The sequence below is a fragment of the Orycteropus afer genome, unplaced genomic scaffold (assembly GCF_000298275.1).
Source record: "Orycteropus afer afer isolate SDZICR_OR568_19922 unplaced genomic scaffold, OryAfe1.0 scaffold00502, whole genome shotgun sequence".
Lineage (NCBI taxonomy): Eukaryota > Metazoa > Chordata > Mammalia > Tubulidentata > Orycteropodidae > Orycteropus > Orycteropus afer.
In genome coordinates this window covers 667,050-684,738 of record NW_006922089.1, presented here as the reverse complement: position 1 = coordinate 684,738, position 17,689 = coordinate 667,050, and the positions used below count along the sequence as shown (strand labels likewise).

At 53.7% G+C, this 17,689-nt stretch overlaps 1 protein-coding gene across 1 annotated transcript in view; it reads left to right on the top strand.

Annotated features, from left to right (window-relative positions):
* PI4KA (phosphatidylinositol 4-kinase alpha) overlaps positions 1-10,856 on the top strand; it is a 170,336-nt gene extending 159,480 nt beyond the window's left edge. The window contains exons 44-55 of the mRNA XM_007955458.1: positions 2,171-2,300; positions 3,117-3,187; positions 5,072-5,144; positions 5,415-5,485; positions 6,065-6,171; positions 6,373-6,477; positions 6,580-6,705; positions 6,872-6,992; positions 8,391-8,550; positions 9,249-9,338; positions 9,878-9,961; positions 10,805-10,856. Coding sequence (XP_007953649.1) covers positions 2,171-2,300; positions 3,117-3,187; positions 5,072-5,144; positions 5,415-5,485; positions 6,065-6,171; positions 6,373-6,477; positions 6,580-6,705; positions 6,872-6,992; positions 8,391-8,550; positions 9,249-9,338; positions 9,878-9,961; positions 10,805-10,856 — 1,190 coding nt within the window. The remainder of the gene's footprint in view (positions 1-2,170; positions 2,301-3,116; positions 3,188-5,071; positions 5,145-5,414; positions 5,486-6,064; positions 6,172-6,372; positions 6,478-6,579; positions 6,706-6,871; positions 6,993-8,390; positions 8,551-9,248; positions 9,339-9,877; positions 9,962-10,804) is intronic.
* Positions 10,857-17,689: the final 6,833 nt, after the last annotated feature.

Below are 17,689 nucleotides of genomic sequence, written 5' to 3'. Positions count from 1 at the left end.
AGGGCAGAGTTATTATCTCACGTTCTTCCAAATCTCAGTGCTGGGCCCTGAGGGAGACAGCTGGGTGCTCCGCCCACTTCTGCATGGAATCCACTGCGAAGTCGCTTCTCAGCAAAACAAATGAGGGAAAGGAGGTCTCGCAAAGATGCAGAGTTGGAGAGGGAAATTTATATATATATGTGCATATGTATATTAATATATGTGTATATATACATACGTATATATTTATACATATGTAATTTTTTCTCCCCCAATCTGGGTGAAGGTTTATACAGTAGGTTGGTTTTCTGCTCAGCCACTCACAGTTCTGTGACATTCGTTAACCTCCACCAGGTAACAGCCCTCCTCCCGCTTCTTCCTGTAACCATCTCCTCTCATCCTTCCCTGTCCCTTCCTGAACTTTCTCCCTGGGCAAATGCTGCCATTTTGGTTTTGGTTTTGGTTTTCTCATTTTTATCATGATCTGGATGAAAGTTGACAGAGCAAATTCTTCTCTACAGCGGTTCATACACATTTTGTTTCATGGCATTGACTGTACTTCCCACAGTGCAACAGCTGTCTTCCAACTTCCTCCCTGTAGTTCCTACTTCCCTGTGTCCTTCCCTCCCGTGCACACCCGTCCCCAAGCTGTCTCCCTGTGCAAACACTGCCCTTCTCTTCTCCCATGATCGCTCCAAGGAGTGTATCTACCTGATGTAAATGTTCACCCCATATGCATGTCTGTTGCTCGGCTGGAAGCCACAGGAGTGAGTTCAGTTCTAGGCCCGAAGGGTAACCAGGGGTCTTAGTCTCAGGGGTCTCAACAGGCGCTGTCAGACAAGGAAGTATGGTCTTTTTATTATTTTGAGTTTTGTTGTACCTTATTCCTACCCTGCCCAAGACCTCAGCAGCAGGGTTTTCAAGTGTTGGGAGCCGCCTCACTCACTGTGGCTGATAAAAGTTTTCCAAAAATCTTTTAAGTTGGAGCCAAGAAACCCTACGGCGCAGCTGTACTCTGTAACACCTGGGGTCACTGGGAGTCAGATCGACTTAGGCAGTGGTCTGCCTTGTTGGTTCTTTTCTTCCCCCCTCTAAGTGGCAGGCACACTTTGTTCATTTTTAAGACAGTATCTGCCAGATCCCTAAGCGTGAAGATTCATATTTTTTCGTCATTCCCTCTAAAGTGGAGCTCAGTGAAAAGGGACTGGCTTAGCTCACAGCTCATGCCAACACACAGGCACTTTCCTGAGATGGCCTCGCAGTTCCAAACACAGTGACTGCTTAAGGCACTCAGTGGCCCCACGTGGGACAGTAGACACATGGTGCTCCCGGGGAGCCTGTAACCAAACTCTGGTTTTCGCTGCTTCAGTAAAGACCTTGTTGAGTGGCCCTCAAAGAAAAGCCCAGGGACAGCTGGTATGCTTGGCTGCCACAGCCTCATCTGCTAAGGGCCCGTCGCTTTTCCATCATCCCAACCTGTGTCCCACAGTGAGAGAGGCAGGGGGCATCTCGCAATGGTGTTGACCACAGAGGCCACTGAACAGGTCTCAGATCCACGGGCCCCACTTTGCAAACAGTTGGCTTTGATGTTTGACAGTACTGGGGGCCGAGTGTCTGAAAACAGGCCTGCTGGTCTCTTGCTAAGGAGCTCTGGTGACGCAGTATATAAGACATTTGACTGCTAGCCAGAAGGTTGACAGTTCAAAGCCACCATCCACTCTGCAGAAGGAAGACAGGGCCATCTATTTCTATGAAGATTTACTGCCTTAGAAACCCAGTGATAGTCACTATGAGTCAGAATCAACTCAGTGACAGTGAGTTTGGTTCTTTTGAGTTTGGTTTCTTGCTGGGTAGCTGCAGGCCTGCCACACAACCCGTGCTCCCCATCTCTCCCCAAGCTCAGGTCTCTGCTCCTCCCAGCCCAGCTCTGTCTCGGTCTCTGCGGCCCAGCTCTGTCTCTGCGGCCCAGCTCTCTCTGTCTCTGGCCCAGCTCTGTCTCGGTCTCTGCGGCCCAGCTCTCTCGGTCTCTGCGGCCCAGCTCTCTCGGTCTCTGGCCCAGCTCTCTCCGTCTCTGCGGCCCAGCTCTCTCCGTCTCTGCGGCCCAGCTCTCTCTGTCTCTGGCCCAGCTCTCTCGGTCTCTGCGGCCCAGCTCTCTCGGTCTCTGGCCCAGCTCTCTCTTGGTCTCCCCCAGCTGACATCGGTGACCTCCTGGAGCAGCTGGTGGACGAGATCACGAGCTCCTTGTCAGGCCCAGCCAAGGACTTCTACCAGCGGGAATTCGACTTCTTCAACAAGATCACCAACGTATCAGCCATCATCAAGTAAGCCTCAGGGTTTAGAAATGGCTTCACATCTGCTTCTGGGCCAGCCAGCCCTGGCCCAGGCTCTAGCCCCCTTCAGACCAGATGACTGGAGGACCCTGGAGGGCTGAAGATCTGCTGAGCCGTGGGCCACGTGCAAGTGTGGCCCATTCACAGCTGCACGGGTCTCCATGGCCGAACCCACTTTCCTTCCTAGAATGTCCCACTGTGGGAGGCCCCTCTGCTCCCTCCTCCAAGGTATGAAGGATCCTGGTGGGATTAGGAAACCCAGCTCCCCGTGCACGGCCATCGTCTGGGCCCTCCATTCACGTGGCTCTGATGCTGTCCCCTGGCGTCTGTACCATTGTCCCTCTGTATAAGGTCCTGGCATCGTCCATGATGGCCACCACGTGGCAGCGCATCCCAGCCTGTGGGCAGCACAGGGACCAGGCTTCTCTTACTGGGCACCCCTTGTCCACCCCCTGTCCCCAAGGCCACCTCATGGCAGGACACTGAGTGGAGCGAGCTCCCTGCTTGCAGCCCACAGAGATAATGGGGCAGGAGACCTAGCACTGACCAGGCATGTGCCAGGTGAGGGGCTCCTGGCCACACAGCACGTGTAAAGAGCTGAAATTTGAGCCAAAAGCAGCCTGACCCCCCAGCCACCTGCCTCCTACCCCATACCTTCCTAGACGTGTCCCCAACCTGAGGCCCTGAGAAGCTCCTCTTAGTCCCCCAAGAGCCGTGCACTCTTACAAGGACTTGGGTCTCCCCCAGGTGTGTGTGAGCACCGTAGACAGGCAGGCCTGAACACAGCACTTCTGTCCCACTCCTCAGGCCCTACCCTAAAGGTGACGAGAGGAAGAAGGCGTGCCTGTCCGCGCTGTCTGAGGTCAAAGTACAGCCAGGTAAGCGGGGAAGCTTCGGAGCCCGGCCTCCTGTGGGTGAGCGGGCAGCACAGGGTGGGTGGGGGATTGTGGAGACTGACCTGGCCCCCCAAGCACACTCCACTCCCAGAAGAGCCCCAGTTCTCTCCAGACAGGCCCCCATGAGCTGGGGACTGGTCAGCAGCCCCTCTCCCAGGCTGCCTGCAGTTTTACCATGACCCAGGCAGCACAGCCCTCACAGCAGGGGGGAGCCTAAGTCCCGCAGGCCAGGAGCCATGCAGGCCACACAGTGAGTGTGTAGCAGCAGGCCAGGGTCGTGACTACGGCAGGAGCGCTCAGCCCCGCGTGGCCATGTCCTCTGTGCCTCCCTGCACCGCTGTCCATGTTCAGCCATGTGGCAGCTCCCTGGCCGCACGAGGGGACACTGAAGCAGGCCAGTCTCCGTGGGGTGGCCAGCGGGAGGCTCCCACTGTAACAGGTTCTTTGGCCTGGCCCAGCCTCAGCTTCCTCAAGGGCTCAGCTTCCCAAATATGCTGGGAACTCAGGTGGGGCCTCTGCCTTCCCGCCCCAGGTGTGCACAGCTGCCACAGAGTGAGGCTGGGGAGTCTGCACACAGACACCCCATTTCCAGGCCCTGGGCTTTCACACCAGACCATGCAGCTGGGTTTGGGGAGCCAGCAGGGTTCTAGACCAGAGGAGAGACAGGCCCAGGGGGTCAGGGAGGGCCTGGCCCGGGTGAAAGAGGCCCCCTCCAGGCCACTCCCCCAAGCCCACCCTGTGGTAGTCCCCTAGCACCACTCTAACAGAAAATACCGCAAATGGGTGGCTTTATCAAAGAGGAGTTCTTTCTCTTATACTTTAGGAGGCTAGAAGTCTGAGTCCAAAGTACCAGCTCTAGGGGCTAGGTGAAGGCCCCTCAACCTTGGGCTTCAGCTCTGCCGCTTGCTCTCAGCCCACTGAAGCTGGAGGTTTCTAACTCAGGCAGCTGCTGGCTGCTGAGGCTGACAAATCCAAGGTCGACAAGTAAAATGACACAGTATCAAGATTACCAAACAACGTGGGAGGCCACTATTTCAAGTTCAGAGTCAGTCCCAAGATGAGCAGACAACATGATAGGGTGCTGAATGAAGACTCAGGGACATGCAAGGTCCAAGCATGCCAAAAAGCTGAGACCTTTCTCAAAGCTTTTTATCTACAGGAAGCAGATCACATTCCTAAGGCCGCTACTCAGCTGCTCTAGTAGATCCCACCATGGAGTAGATGACCAGTCTCACGGGGAATCACTCCATGCAGCTGCCCAACCTCTCAGGCTGTGTGTCAACTTGGCTGGGCCTAGTTCTAACTACCACATCCACCATTGCCACGGCTGCCAGCAGCGGGCAGCTCCCCTGGTGACCCACCCACCGGCCCCTTGGCTGGTGACAGGTTCCCTGAAGCCTGAACTGTACCCTGTTTATCCTTTGACATGGCACATTGGCACCCCACAGGCCTGGAGTGACAGCTTCAGTGGGGAACAGGCAGGGTATGTTGGGACAAGTGGGGGTGGGGCAAGAGGCTGCAGGGGACCACCCCAGCTCCTGTCACTGGGGCCAGCAGGTGGGGAAGCCGTTTGCTCAGGCTTTGAGCCACGGGGCTCGGCAAGTCCTCAGAGAAGCCCCCTTCCCTGGGGCTGCTGCTCATCTGTGAGCATATCCAAGGACCACGTGGGAGGCCGCTGAGTCAGGAAGGGCTGCCCGTGACAGCCGCAGCCTGAAGTCCTCCATGCTTGCTGGCCGAGGCGCTCCCGGCTCCTCAAGCCCCACCCTTTCTGGTGGGGAGGACGTGGTGGCTGACCTGTGGGCGATGTCATGCCCTCCAGTGGCCATCCCATGGACCTCTCATGACTCTGATCTGTCCCCACACCAGGCTGCTACCTGCCCAGCAACCCTGAGGCCATCGTCCTAGACATCGACTACAAATCTGGGACCCCGATGCAGAGGTGCGGCACCCCCTCCCACTTCCCAGTCCCAGGGCACGGTCCCTATCCCAGGTCCCAGTCCCAGGGCGCAGTGCCCCTCTTCCCACATCCTGGTCTCAGGGCGCAGTGCCCCTCCGCCCACGTCCTGGTCTTGGGGTGCAGTGCCCCTCCTGGTTTTGGGTAGGTTGCCACTTGTCCTGGTCTTGGGGCATGGTGCCCCTCATCCTGCATCCTGGCCTCGGGAGTTCTCACTTACTCTCGTGTTTTCTGGCATGTTCTTTCTCCCTGCAGTGCGGCAAAGGCCCCATACCTGGCCAAGTTCAAGGTGAAGCGCTGTGGGGTGAGCGAGCTGGAGAAGGAAGGTCAGTGGGGACCCCGAGCACATCCAGGGCCCGATCGCATTCCCCCTCATGACACTTCCTGTGGTGTGTGCCATTGCCTTCTCCCCAGAAAAGGTGACTTTCACCTGTCTGCCCGTCCGAGCAGATGCTCACTTAGACTTCAGCACATGTAGACACACAGACATGCCTACCCCACATCTGCCTCCACACACACGTGGCCAGAAAATGGAGGGCCTTCTCGAGCCTGAAGGGCCTGAGGCTCTTGGTGGGGTGGCCCCCATGCAGCGGGGCTCCAGCCAATATGGGTGGGCCTGCCCACCTTCCCTCCCCATGGACCCTGAGTTCTCTCGGCACCCACCCCCATGTGCAGTACACTCTCACAGTACGCATCACTGACCCTGGACGCCCCTGGGTCCCCACCACAGAGGAGAACAGGCTGTTTTCAGTTCTGTGGGGACCTCATTGCTGCACCCTCCCTGCACCCTTCGGGGCTCTGTAAAGACCCCAGTAGTCCTGGGGTTTCTTCTGGGTACCAAGCATGGCCACTCTGCACCCTTGGGTTCTCACTGGGTAACGGGAGCCTGCCTTCCACCTGCCCAGGGCTACGGTGTGGCTCCAACCTGGACGAGAGCGGTTCACAGGAGGCTGACACCCAGAAGATCTCCTGGCAGGCCGCCATCTTCAAAGTTGGGGATGATTGCCGACAGGTGAGGCACGGGCCTACCTCCTCCAAGGCCCTGTGTACATTCAGAATGAGCAGCTCGGTGCAGCGCGGGAGCCGTGGCGTTGGGCCTCTGGCCACCCAGAGGGCCCTGTCTGAGGGGTAGTGGCTTCCCTGACACCCTCGTCCATGGGCGTGGGCAGAGGACATGACAAGCTGCTGACAGCGCCCTCCTGGTCAACCCCAGGACATGCTGGCCCTGCAGATCATCGACTTGTTCAAGAACATCTTCCAGCTGGTCGGCCTTGACCTCTTCGTGTTTCCCTACCGGGTCGTGGCCACAGCCCCAGGGGTAAGTGCCCTACCCAGAGCCCAGCTGGCCTGCTCGCCGTCCCAGCCCAAGAGCTGCCCCCCCGACCCCTGGCGGCCTCAGCAACGGCTCCTTCCTCCTCAGTGTGGGGTCATCGAGTGTATCCCCGACTGTACCTCGAGAGACCAGTTAGGCCGCCAAACGGACTTCGGCATGTATGACTACTTCACACGGCAGTACGGGGATGAGTCCACCCTGGCCTTCCAGCAGGTACCGGCAGCCCCTGCCCTGGGCGTTTGCCTGCTCTCCCCTCCCGTGTCCTTGGATAGAACAGGCCTGTCTTGGGACTCGGGAGCCGTGCCAGCCAGACTCCGCAGCTAGCTAAAGCCCGGTGGGGGCGGCGAGAGCTCCCTGACGCCCATGGCCCTCCACGCAGGCCCGCTACAACTTCATCCGGAGCATGGCCGCCTACAGCCTCCTGCTCTTCCTGCTGCAGATCAAGGACCGCCACAACGGCAACATCATGCTGGACAAGAAGGGCCATATCATCCACATCGGTCAGCGGCCTTGGCGCCCTCCCCTCCCGCAGGCCCCGCCAGGCGGGCATGTTAGGGGTGACACCTTCCTGCTGCAGAGAGCAGCCCAGCCTCATGCTGCAAGGCTGACGGGGCCAAGCAGTGGGGCTTCAGACCGGTTCTTCCTGGTTCAGTCATGGATGATGAAGTAAGACTGGAACGGACCCAAAATTGTAAATGTAGGTGAACCAGGATGCTAACCTGGATGGGAAAAATCACAGGTCGACAACCTGCTAGAATCACAGTCTCCCTCTCAAAAAAAAAAAGGACAGTGTGTTCATTGCCTAGCAACCAAATCTCTTGACCAGCAGAGTCAGAAGTCAGAAACAGCGGTTCCCACCCCAAGGATGGTGGCTGACCGCACTGCTTCGTGTCCCGCTGCCCACAGTCCTGGCAGTGAGGCAGGCTCCTGAAAGGGCTCCCTGCACCTTTTCCCAGCCTCCTCTTCCAGGGCTTCATCCCGTAGCATCCCATCCCGGTTACCATGACGGTACACCCACAAATTCTTTTTTTTTTTTTTTTTAATTGTGATTGGGTGAAAACTGACAGAGCAAATGCACAGCATTCATACGTATTTTGCTTCATGACATTGATTGTCATGCCCACAACGAAACGGCTCTTTTCCCACTTCCTCCCCAGAGTTACCTCTTCCCTGTGTCCTTTCCTATGCACTCCTGCCCAAGGTCTCCCTGTGCAAACACTGCACTGCTGATCTCCCATGATTGATGGCTCTAAGGAGTGTATCTGCCTGATGTAAATGTTCACCCCATATGGCCATGGTCTTAGGGGTCTCACCAGACTCTATCAGACCAGTAAGCCTGGTCTTTTTTTTTTTCCCTCATGATTCTCGGTTTTCTTCCACATTGTTCTCCCACTCTGTCCAGGATCTCCTGCACTGATCCCCCCTCTGAGTGGCTGACAGTGAGAGTGGGGCACCGTGTAGTTCTTCTGGTCTCATTATACCCACATTTCTAAAGTTCAAGTCTGTTCCCGTTTCACTTCATCAGCTGTGACTGAACCAGTTCAATGTAAAGCCTTGCTGAGCAGAGCTCAGGAGGGGCAGGGCCGCCTACGGGGATGTGGGAGCCCTGCCGGGGCGGGGTTGCCCACAGGGTTGTTGAACACGCAGCAGACCGGCACGTACTGGTGCCGCCCTGGTTGGTTTTTGCAACAGGCTGTGACCTCCTCTCCTCTCCCCTCTCCCTGTCTCCCCCCTCTGTCTCCCACTCTTCCCCCACCTCCTGCCCACGCGCACACACTCCTGTGGCCCTGCTTGTGGGTGCGGTGGGCACTGGTGCTGCTCAGACCCCCAGCCTGCCCAGCGACACGCACCCTCCTGGCAGGCTGTCACTCACTGTTGGCTCGGGGGGGGGTTTGCAGACTTCGGCTTCATGTTTGAAAGCTCCCCGGGCGGCAACCTGGGCTGGGAGCCGGACATTAAGCTGACAGACGAGATGGTCATGATCATGGGCGGTAAGATGGAGGCCACGCCCTTCAAGTGGTTCATGGAGATGTGTGTCCGTGGCTACCTGGCCGTGAGGTGAGCCCAGGGCCGAGGGCAGGCCGGGCACTCCCCAGGCAGGGTGGGCTTCCAGGGGGGGTTAACCACAGGCAGCTCAGTGCCAGGCCCAGGGCCGGCACCCCAAGCCCATCCTGGGTGACCCCAGAAAGCCCTCTGGTGGCATTGTTGGGCCTGATTGTGCATGAAGGGACAGAGGGACAAAGAAAACAAGAAGTGCTGGCGGCCACACAGCTGGTGGGCAGGCCTGGCTTCCTGCTGCCTCGGCCCCATCCAGCCGCGGCTCGTGCGCCCCACAACATCCTGGGGCTCCCCCATTTGCTGCCGACGCCCTTAGGCCCATTTTCTGCTCGTGTGCCATCAAAGCTGAGGGCCTGCTACTCCACGTGGCCCACCTCTCAAGTGTCACTGAGGGTGGTGGCATCTGGAGTCGCACTGTCCACGTGTCCAGAGCCTGTGTCACTACATGTGTGTACCCACTATGAACAGCCCTGCCCAGCTAGACACTTGGGGCAAGCCTGGTCCTTGGACCCCAGCTCCACCTGGTGGCTGGTGTGCCGGGCCCTGGGGCCGCAGAGCTGGTGGGAAGAGGGCGCCGGGAGCCAGACACACGAGAACACCTGCACCGGGCTGCAGGCAGCAGGCAGCTGCAGCCTGAGGGCAGGGCCAGGCCCGCACCTGCTCGGGCCACCCTGCCCACCTCCCCGCGTCTCTCCCAGGCCCTACATGGATGCTGTCGTCTCGCTGGTCACTCTCATGCTGGACACGGGCCTGCCCTGCTTCCGAGGCCAGACAATCAAGCTCTTGAAGTAGGTCCATGGCAGACACAGGCCACTGGGAGACAGCTGTCCATTAGCCTCAGTGTCACCCACGACTGACAGCCTCCTGAGGGTCTGTAGCTGTGTTTGCTCCAGAGGCCACAGGCTTCCAGGGCCTTCCCCAAAGCAGACGTGGTCAACAGACCATGTTTGTGAGGCACCCCAGCCTTAGCCAGCCACACTGAGGAGTTGGCCCTGTAGTCTGTCCTCAGATACACCTCCTAGCCCTGCCTCCGGGTCCCTGAGCCCCACGGCAGTGGGTGGGGCCCACTGTGGCCAGGAGGAGATGCTGGTAGGCGAACAGGGCACTTTAGAGCCAACCAGGAACACTGTACTCACCACGTGCCAGGCTGGGTCTTCAAACACTCCTCCAGCCTTGACGTAGGGTCTCAGGACCAGACATTTCCAGGGGGACCATCAGTCATAAGTTCTCACATTCTAAACTCTCCCCAAGGGAAGCGTCCATCACACTGGGGAGGGTCGGCCACCACGCGGCCCCGGCCCCGGGCCTGACTCGCTGCCCCCTCCAGACACAGGTTTAGTCCCAACATGACGGAGCGGGAGGCTGCGAATTTCATCATGAAAGTCATTCAGAACTGTTTCCTCAGCAACAGGTAAGCCCCACCTGCTCCCTGGGCCAGCCTGGGCAAGGGTGTCGTAGAGCTGCTCCTCCGGGGCCACTCTTCTGAGCGGAGGGAGCGTCACAGAGCAGCAGATGCTGGTCCCAAGGGGCAGGGGCTGCAGGGAGGCTGGCCTGCGGGTCGGGACTGACCCTGCGGCAGAAGCAGAGTGAGTCCAGACCCGGCAGCGGGGCCAGGGCCGAGGTGGCTCCCGCTTCAGGCCAGGTTGGGGCTGGGAAGTCGGTCCCCCACTCCTCCACACCCACGCCCATCCCGGCTGCGGGCGGAGCAGGGGAGGTGCAGCCCATGGGAGGGTTAGGGTAGGTTTTAAAGGCAGAGCCCCAGGACTCACTGGTGGGTGTGAGGGGAGAGCAGGGAGACGGCTTTGGGATGTGGCTTGAGGGTGGATGGCCGTGGCCAGAACAGCTGGATGAGTGGGGCCGGCAGGGGTGGGGTTTGGGTTAAGAGGGTGGCGAGGCGTCTAAAGACGGTGGGGATCTGGGCAAGGCCACCCATCTGTGGGCCCTGCACACGGAGACTCTAGAGGAGTCTGGCAGGGAGGCAGATGCCAGGAGCCAGGGCCTGTCAGATGAAGCATCCGAACCCCCAAACGCTGACCCTGGGCAGCCCCTCACAAGAGTGGGAGTGGGCACCTTGAAAGCGGGGGCCCAGGCAGGAGGACGAGGGGGCTGGGGGGACGTGGAGGGAAGAGGGACTTGTGTGGGTGCACACTTCGGGGGTCAGGGAGGGCTGGAACGGGGGTGACTCTGGGTGGGATCCGAGTGGGGCTGGAGGGACACCCCCACACCCTCCCGCCGTGTTCTCTCGGCCTTCCAGGAGCCGGACCTACGACATCATCCAGTACTATCAGAACGACATCCCCTACTGAGCCCAGCACCGCCCACGCGGGTGCCCTCGGCAGGGCTCTGGGTGACCGTGCCTGTGCAGCCCCTCCCACAGCAGGAGCCAGGTGGCCTCTCGGGCGAGCCTTCCAGGCCCGGGCTGCTGCGCGAGACACGGGCACCCATGGGCAGAGCTGCAGGTGTGCTGCAGGAAGCCTGCTCTACCCGGTGAATTAATTACTAAGGCCCACGCCTGCAGAGCTTGGCCATCCGATCCCCTCCCTTGGTGTGGCTCCTGGCTTTGGTGACATAACGACCAGTATTTGATGGCGCTGCCTGTGCACAGGTGTGAACACTTTTTTTGCACTGGATACATTCCTACCTGTCTTACGTCATAGGTATCTAAAGTATTTTGTGTGTGTGTAAGAAAATAGGACAATCATACGCAACTTACACAAAATAAAAAAGAATATAAAGGTCTTTGGTTTAATGTCAGTATTTAAGTCCGGGTTCAGCTGAAGGTGATTGCCGGCCTAGCCTGCAGGGTGAGGCTGGGAGGGAGCAGGCCCGGAGCAGCCTTCTTGCTCTGACCTGGAGGTGCTGGTTCTCACCGGGAGCCTTTCAGCCTTCGCTTGCATGTCACTTCCTCTCCAGAGGACCCTCCAGCTGTGAGCCTGGAACCACACGGCCCCTAGCACAAGCTGGGGCTGTCCATCTCTGTTCACAAATCAGGAAGGAGTGGGTCCAGTACCAGGGCCACTGGTTATGGGCTCAGCAGACAAGAGCCTCACCCAAACGGCCCCACTCCGTGCAGCACAGGTACAAATGCCCTCTTCCACATGGAGGTGTCCCACCATGGCCTCTTGTCCACACAGGCTTTTCTCTGTCTGCTGGCCTCTGCTTCTAACCCTCCCCCAGCCCTCCCCCACAGGGCTGCCCACGCCAGACAATGGTGTCTGTTGCCCTGTGTGCACACCCCCGTTAACCTTCAGGTGCTCTGGGCTCCTGACTCTCTGCATCATGAACACTCAGCAGCCGTCTGCTCCCAGCCCCAGTGCCCCGCTTACTTTAAACAAAAAACACACTACATGGAACATCAAGCAGTAAGTCATTGGAACTAAAGATCAGTTAAGCAGCAGGTATGACAGATAAAACCAAGCCATCATAAGAGAAATCCAATCTATCATCTGAAAGATGCAACAAGGAAATGACCAAACTTGAAGCATAAAGACATGAAGAGAAGGAGGGTGGAGAGGCCCCTACCCATCACTAACAGGTTCCCAGAATGGATGCAAAATCCCAACTGCACTCAAGTCCTAGTGGCACATAAGTCCTGAACAATTGAAATAAAAGTATTAATAGTCAATATGTAAAGTAAATTTTGAAAAATACTAATACAAAAGGAAATAAAGAATAAACAAAGATGAGACAAAGAACTATCCATATTGATTATATTAAACATCAATGAACTAAACACTCCAGTTAAAAGGCAGGGATTGTGCACATGGGTTAAAAAAAGGAGGAAGGAGGGGCCCCATGATACACGGACAGCAAGAACATGTTAAAGGCCCAGGTCTGAGCAGAGGGTAAATGGACGGAGGAAAGGCTTGCCACGCGTAATCAGGATGTGAACACACATGAGACAAATAAGACAGAGGAGTGAACACCTGCATCGTTGCAATTGGAGATTCTAACACCCCACTTTCAGCAACTGATAAAGAAGCTGGCAAGACTACGGGACACAAGGTCAACCTGGAAGAGTCACTGCAGGGTAGGATGTCAGCACAACAAAGGAGTAGGCAGCTTCAAACCCCTGTCCCTCCACGGAAACAACAAAATAAAAAACAACAAATTCTTGGAACGCTGTGAAACGGTCGAAGATTCACAGCAACCAAGCCAACACAGCATTTGAAGAAAGGCAACATTGGTAAGACACTTGGTTGCATCTCTGTGTGCTTGTCTCGTGCCCTCCCCAGCCCAGCAGCAGTCTTGAAGGTGGCAGTCTACATTCCCAGGGCAGGAGCCCGCTTCCAGAGGGAGCAGAGACGACCTTATCGCTAATTACTGTGTGTGTTGTAACCTGTCTGGAAGACTGATGGAAGGGTACCTGACTCTGTTGCCTAACTTAGAACCTACCCCAGACAGAAAAGCAGGCTTTGCCCAAAAACACTGAAAAGCTGTCTGAAAACCGCCAGCTGTCTGGGACAGAAGGTTACAGTTAGGACACACAGTAGATTGCCTAAGGCCAGAGAGGGATTCCTTGGGAAATTACACCATTCAGAAGTGCTCATGTCTAGGCTTCCTGGTATTATAGAGCCTGGTGAGAACCCCAAGACATGGCCACTAGTTACCCTTCGTGCCTGGAACTGAACTCACTCCCATGGCTTCCAGCCAAACAACAGGCATAAGGGGTGAACATTTACACCGGGTAGATACACTCCTTAGAGCAATCAGCTGTGGGAGAACAGAAAGGCAGTATTTGTACAGGGAGACAGCTCAGGAGGTAGAAGTGCATGGGAGGGAAGGACACAGGGAACAGGTAACTATGGGGAGGAAATGGGAAGAGAGCTGGGGAGGAAATGGGAAGAGAGCTGTTACAAGGTGAGGAATTGGAGTCAGTGTCATGAGACATTTTGTGTATGAACTGCTGTATGGAAAATGAATTTGCTCTGACAACTTTTATCCCAATCACAATAAAAAGTAACAAGACAAGACACCCCTTTGGCTACCAGAAGAGACAAAGAACAAAGAGTATGTATGGGACACAGAAAATACGGTCCTGTTAACACACTGAACTCCTAGCCTCCACAAATGTAAGGCAATGAGTTTTTGTTGTTTAAAGCTATATATATATATACATATATATATACATACATATATATATAAAGTGAGTGCTCATGTCTACTAGTGAATGGAAAGACACATGTGTGCCCAAGACAGGATATTGTTCAGAAAAGATCTGAGAAGACTCACACTGGTTGGTAGAGATACTCACTGCAAGCAGGAAGTGAAGGCTGAGGAAAGATTATAAACTGCCTGAACATCAAAGGAGGACACTAGTACACAGCCAATTCACAAACACTGAAAAGGGTTTTTTTTTTTTTTAACAAGGGGCTTAATGTCCCAGCAAGGAGCTCTGGTGGCATAGTACATAAGGCACTTGACTGCTAACCAGAAGGAAGGTTGGGCAATCTACTTCCATAGTGATACTGCATAGTGATACTGCCTCGGAAACCCAAGGAAGGATCACTATGGCACATAATAACAACAACAATCTCCCAGCATCAAGGAAATCTCAAACTAAACACAAGCTAAGCCTTCAAACCATCAAGAACAGCAAATCCTGGGGAAGGAGAGACTCTGATTTCCAGAGTTACCACATTATAATTGAATGCCCAGTTTTCAACAACAAAATCACAAAGTGTACAAAGAAACTAGAAAGCATAGCCCATCTGAATAAAAGAAAAAAAAAGGACAGAAATCATCCCTGAAGAAGTCCAGACATTGAACTTACTAATGAAGAGACATCAATTGTCTTAAATACGCTCAAAGCGCTAAAGGAAACCAAAGGCAGGGAACCAAAAGAAACTAAGAGAACAGTGCATGAACAAAATCAGAATACCAGTAAAGAGATAGATATTAGAAAAAAGGAACTAAATAGTAATTCTGGACCTGAAAAGTTCATTACCAGAGCCCTACAGCAGAACTGAGCGGGCAGAAGAAAGAATCAGGGATCTTGAAGACAGGACAACTGGACTTATTCAGACTGAGGACCAGAAGGGAAAAAAGAATGAGGAAAAGTGAACAGATTCTGTGGGACACCGTCAAGCAGACCATCATTGGCATTATGGGAGTCCTGAAAGGAAAAGGGAACAAGTAAGGGTCAGAAAGAATATTTGAAGAAATCATAGCCCCAGACTTCTAACAAATGTACAGCATTTGGAAAAGTTTAACCTCCAACTCATAGAGACCAGCCTTGTGGTGATCCTTCTAAAAGAAATCATTTGTGTAGTTGGTGTCAGAAGTGGGATTATATTCAAACTGTCAACACTCAAAGAATCTTGAAAGCAGCAAAACAGAACTGATTCATCAAGTGCAAGAAACCTTTAATAAGATTAATACCTGATTTCTCATCAGAAACCATGGAAGCCACAGAAGAGTCACCTTTAAAATGTCCAAAGAAAAAAACAGTCAACAAAGAATTCTATATCCAGCAGAACTATCCTTCAACAATGAAACAGAAATTAAGACATTCTCAGAGAAACAAAAGCTAAGGGAGTTTGTTACTAATAGACCCATCCCATAAGAAATGCTAAGGAAGTGCTTCAGGCTGAAATGAAAGGAACTAGACAGTAACTCCAAGCTACCTGAAGAAGTAAACAATACAGACATACCTCAGAGATATTGAGGGTTCAATTCCAGACCACTTGATTAAAACAAACATTCCAGTAAAGCCAGTCACATGACACTTTTTTTCTCAAAGCAAATAAAAAATATGTTTACATTATATGTAGGTCTATTAAGTGTACAATAGCATATGAAAAAAGTTTGAAATATGAGAATTACCAGAATGTGACACACAGACATGAAGTGAGTACATGCTGTTGGAAAAACGGCGCCCACAGACTTCTTCGATGCATGGTTGCCGTGTCATTGAGAAGCACAATAAAGGGAAGCCCAGGAAAACAAGGTATGCCTGTGCTGCAAAGAACAGCTCCATAGGTAAATATGGAAGCCAGTCCTGTACTTTTGGTTGGCAATTCTTCTGTCCTCTTTTGATTTAAAAATAAATGCATAAAACAGTACTTCTAAGTTTATGTTAACGGGCATGTGTATGAAGATGTAACCTGTAACAATGACTAAGGACAGAGCTGTCTGGTAGCAGAGTGTTTTCATGTTATTGAAATTCGGTTGATACAAGTTTAAGATGGTAATTGTCATCCCAAAGATAGCTACTGAGAAAATCACTAAATATTAAAAAAAGACCATAAAAGTTGAGTACTAAAAAGCATATAACTGGCATAAGATACTACACCAAACATTATTCCACATCCTACTTTCGTGAGTAGCGACTGGGATCTCAAAAGCTTGCAAGCAGCCATCTAGATGCAACAATGGGTCTCTCCTCATCCAGAGCAAAGAAGAATGAAGAAAACCAAAGACACATGGGAACAATTAGTCCAAGTGACTGGTACACCATGTGATCCTCAGCCTATATGACTATGAGACCAGGGGAACTAGATGGTGCCCAGCTACCACTGTCAACCACTCAGAGGGGGATCTATGTAGGAGATCCTGGATAGAGAGGGAGAACAATGTGAAACAAAACTCAAAATCACTTGGGGGAAAAGAAAAGGGGGAGGGGGAGCAGGTTTCTTGGTCTGATAGAGCCTCATGGAACCACTGAGACTATGGCCCCTAGCTGCCCTTAGGTCTGGAATTGAACTCACACCTGTGCCTTCCTGCCAAACAGAAGACAGACATGTGAGCTGAACATTTACCTGAGGTAGATACACTCCTTGGAGAGAACAATCATGGGGAAAACAGAAGGGCTGTGTATGAACAGGGAGACAGCTCAGGGGGCAGGAGTGCATGGGAGGGAAGGACACAGGGAAGAGGTAACATAAAAATCCACAGCTCACATCCTACTTAATGGTGAAGACAAAGCTTTTTCCCCGAGATCAGAAATAAGACAAGGATGCCCAATTTCACTGCTTTCTATTCAATGCAGGAAGGAGTTCTGGTGGCACAGCCTAAGGCATTTGACTGCTAGCCAGAAGGCTGGAGGTTCAAACCCACCAGCTGCTCCATGGAAAGAAGATGAGGCATTCTACATCCATAAGGATTTACCGTCTGGGAAACCCAAAGGGCGTCGCTGTGAGTCAGAATTGTTTTGCTGCCAGTGGGTTTTGGTTTTTTGGTTTTCAGCACAGTACTGGCTGGTAGTTTTAGCCAAAGCAAGTAGGGAGAGATGATTTCCAGAGATTGGATTATTTGTATTCATTATATATATAATTATATATAATGTATAATTATATATATGATTATACATAATAATTTGTTCCAGTAATACATCAGACAGTGTTTCCCTGCTATTCATTAGGTTTTCGCCGGCCAATTCTTTGAGAAATGGATGGCCCCTCCCTTCTTCCAAGTCTGTCTCAGTCTGGAAGCTCCGCTGAAGCCTGTCCACCATGGCTGACCCTGCTGGTGTTTGAAATACACGTGCCATAGCCTCCAGCCTCACAGTGGCACGCAGGCCACCACCGGAGGACAAAGTGACACATGAGTAGGACCGTTCCTTGGAGGATATCATGCCTAGCAAAGTGGGAGGTCAGGGAAACAGGGAAAGGCCCTCAACGACATGTATTGACACAGCGGCCACAACAACGGGCTCAGGTATATTCAGGATTGTGAGGCTGGCACAGGCCCGGGCAGCGTTTCCTTCGTTGTACACGGGGTCACTGTGAGTTGTCACTGACTTGACGGTACCTAACAATAGCATTTGACTGCTGCACCCTGACATGATCTGCCATGTCGACTACCCTGAAGAGCACACACATACACAGCTAAGGACTGAATTCAGCAAGGCTGCAGGATGTAAAACCAACACGCAAAAATCAGTTTCTCTACACTAGCCATGAATGATCTGAAAAGGAAATGGGGAAGGGAAAAAAAATCCATTCAGAAAAGATCAGAAAGAATAAACTACTTGGGAATAAGTTTAACCACCGCGGCCCAAGGCTTGTACACCGAGTACCGGACACGCCCGCGGAGAGCGGCTAGACCACGGCCGGGCCCCCAGGGCGCTAGGCTCTCCGGCGCCGGCGGAGGGCGCAGCAGGCGCCGCTGCAGGGCGAGGGTCCCGCGGAGCGAGCCC